Genomic DNA, 2,211 nt, shown 5'->3' with positions numbered 1-2,211 from the left:
AATTTTGCAGGTGGAGAGCAAGACACCATGCAGGAGTGATGCTGCCACCACCACTTGGAGCAAGTGGGAGAGCAATGAGCAGACACTTGATCCCTTGTCCCTGCACCCTGTTTCATTGCTGAGCAAATATGTGTTACCCAGATGAACTCATTCAACTGTGAGCCAAGTCATGAAACTGTTAGCAGTGGGGGTTTTTTTCCCCTTCTGGTCTCTGCTTCTTCCTGTAACTCCATGCCTAAATCCAAGGCAGCAACTGGGCTTCACAAGCATTTGACACATGAGTAGTAGAAAATGTAACTCTCCACCCTTGCTGCCCACTTCCAGGGGAGGCAAAGCTGGCAGGAGTGAGGTGCGTCGGCTCTGCTTGGCATGCACGCAGCAGGTGAGTGCTGGAGGCGAGTGGTGGGATGGTGAGTGATCTATGCCAGGGCAGGTTCATGCATCAGTTCAGGCTGCACTGAGATGTTCAAGGATACTTCCCCCCTGTCTGCCTTCCAGTTTCTGCACTGAAAACAAACTTTAGGGAGGCTTTCGCTACAGGCATCCCACAGTGGGCTTTAAGTGTCTATAAATCTGCCTGGATAAGGGCCAGGCCTGTGCTGTGCCAAAGGCACACATATGGGAGCATTCCTGACTATTGCAAAAGAAATTAAATGTTGCTTTAGTAAACTTACAGGCTAAGCAAAAACCTAGTATTATAAAGTGTGCCTGCTGGGCTCCAGGCTAGGAGATCTGTTCTTACCAGTGTTAGACCTCACGCGTGATCCCAGAGACCAGATGCATTGAATGGGAATTGGGGATAAGTGTATGGAGTGAGATGTAATGGCCGAAGCCCAGGGGACAAGGGATCAAGTGTCTGCTCATTGCTCTCCCACTTGCTCCAAGTGGTGGTGGCAGCATCACTCCTGCATGGTGTCTTGCTCTCCACCTGCAAAATTGTGATGGAAAAGGTGCTGTGGATGCGGAAGTGGGTTGGGAGTTCATGGAGGTGGGAGAGCTTGCTTAGGAGAGTGGCAAGTACATTATGCAAGAACCAGGCTACAAATGTCTCTGCTTTTCCCCCTCAGGAAACCGTCCTTTGCACCCAGTGTGTGCACATCACCCTGGAGATGCGGCATCTCCTTCATATTGCTGCACTGCAAGACAGTCTGGGGCAAACATCTGGGTTGTGTCTACATGTGCTTCCCCTCCTGTGCATTAGGGCAGCCTAATGCACGTGTATTTAGTGCCTTGCATCTGAGGTACTAAATGTAATGTGTACTAGGAAAAGTGCATGTGTGCACACGTAGACAGGCTGCTGGTGTGCAATCCAAGGGGCTTGCCTGAGCACTGTGCATCATGTCGCTTAGAAGCGCGAACGTATGCTTTTTTTTTTTTTTTTGTACATTAGAGCAGTCTAATGTGCATATATTTCCAGCCTTGCATTGGAGGTACTAAATGTAATGTGCACTAGGAAAAGTGCATGTGTGCGCATGTAGACAGGCTGCTGGTGCACAATCCAAGAAGCTTGCTTGAGCACTGTGCATCGTGTCGCTTTAAAAAGCCTATGCTTGCGCTCCTGTGCAGTAGGGCAGCCCAATGTGCACATATTTAGTGCTTTGCATCGGGGGTACTACATTTAACGTGCACTAGGAAAAGTGCATGTGTGCACATGTAGACAGACTGCTGGTGTACAATCCAAGAGGCTTGCCCGAGCACTGTGCATTGTGTTATTTGGGAGTGCGAGCGTATGCTTTTTTTTTGTGCGCGTTAGGGCAGCCTAATGTGCATGTATTTCCAGCCTTGCATCGGAGGTACTGAATTTAATGTGCCCTAGGAAAAGTGCATGTGTGCGCATGTAGACAGGCTGCTGGTGTGCAATCCAAGAGGCTCGCCCGAGCACTGTGCATCGTGTCGCTTTGAAAAGTCTGCGCTCGCCTCCTGCGCAGCGGGGCAGCCCAAGGCGCGTGCATTTAGCGCCTGGCAGCTCCCAAAGGCATCCGTGCAATGCACGCTTCTGCCCCAGGTGCCTGGCTGGGTTTGCACGCCGGAGAGCCAACATCATGAAGTTGGTAGCAATGGGGGTTTGAATTCAGTTTTTCTCTCCTACTTGCTGCAGCCCCGGGCAGCAAGCCGTACAGAAGGCACGGCGGGTGGCGGCCAAGCCTCCCCTGCAGCCCGGCTGGAGGAGGGAGGAGCCGGGGCGGCGCCGGGGGCGGGCAGGGCTGCGCT

The 2,211-nt window shown here is 51.9% G+C and overlaps 1 protein-coding gene across 1 annotated transcript in view; it reads left to right on the top strand.

The window, feature by feature from the left end:
- The first annotated feature begins 1,338 nt into the window (after window positions 1–1,338).
- Window positions 1,339–2,211, top strand: part of ADRB3 (adrenoceptor beta 3) — a 6,950-nt gene continuing 6,077 nt past the window's right edge. Inside the window, exon 1 of the mRNA XM_025203399.1 lies at window positions 1,339–1,359. Within this exon, the coding sequence (XP_025059184.1) occupies window positions 1,339–1,359 (21 nt within the window). The remainder of the gene's footprint in view (window positions 1,360–2,211) is intronic.

The sequence above is a fragment of the Alligator sinensis genome, unplaced genomic scaffold (genome assembly GCF_000455745.1).
Source record: "Alligator sinensis unplaced genomic scaffold, ASM45574v1 scaffold98_1, whole genome shotgun sequence".
NCBI classification, from domain to species: domain Eukaryota; kingdom Metazoa; phylum Chordata; order Crocodylia; family Alligatoridae; genus Alligator; species Alligator sinensis.
This window is presented reverse-complemented; position numbering and strand designations above follow the sequence as displayed.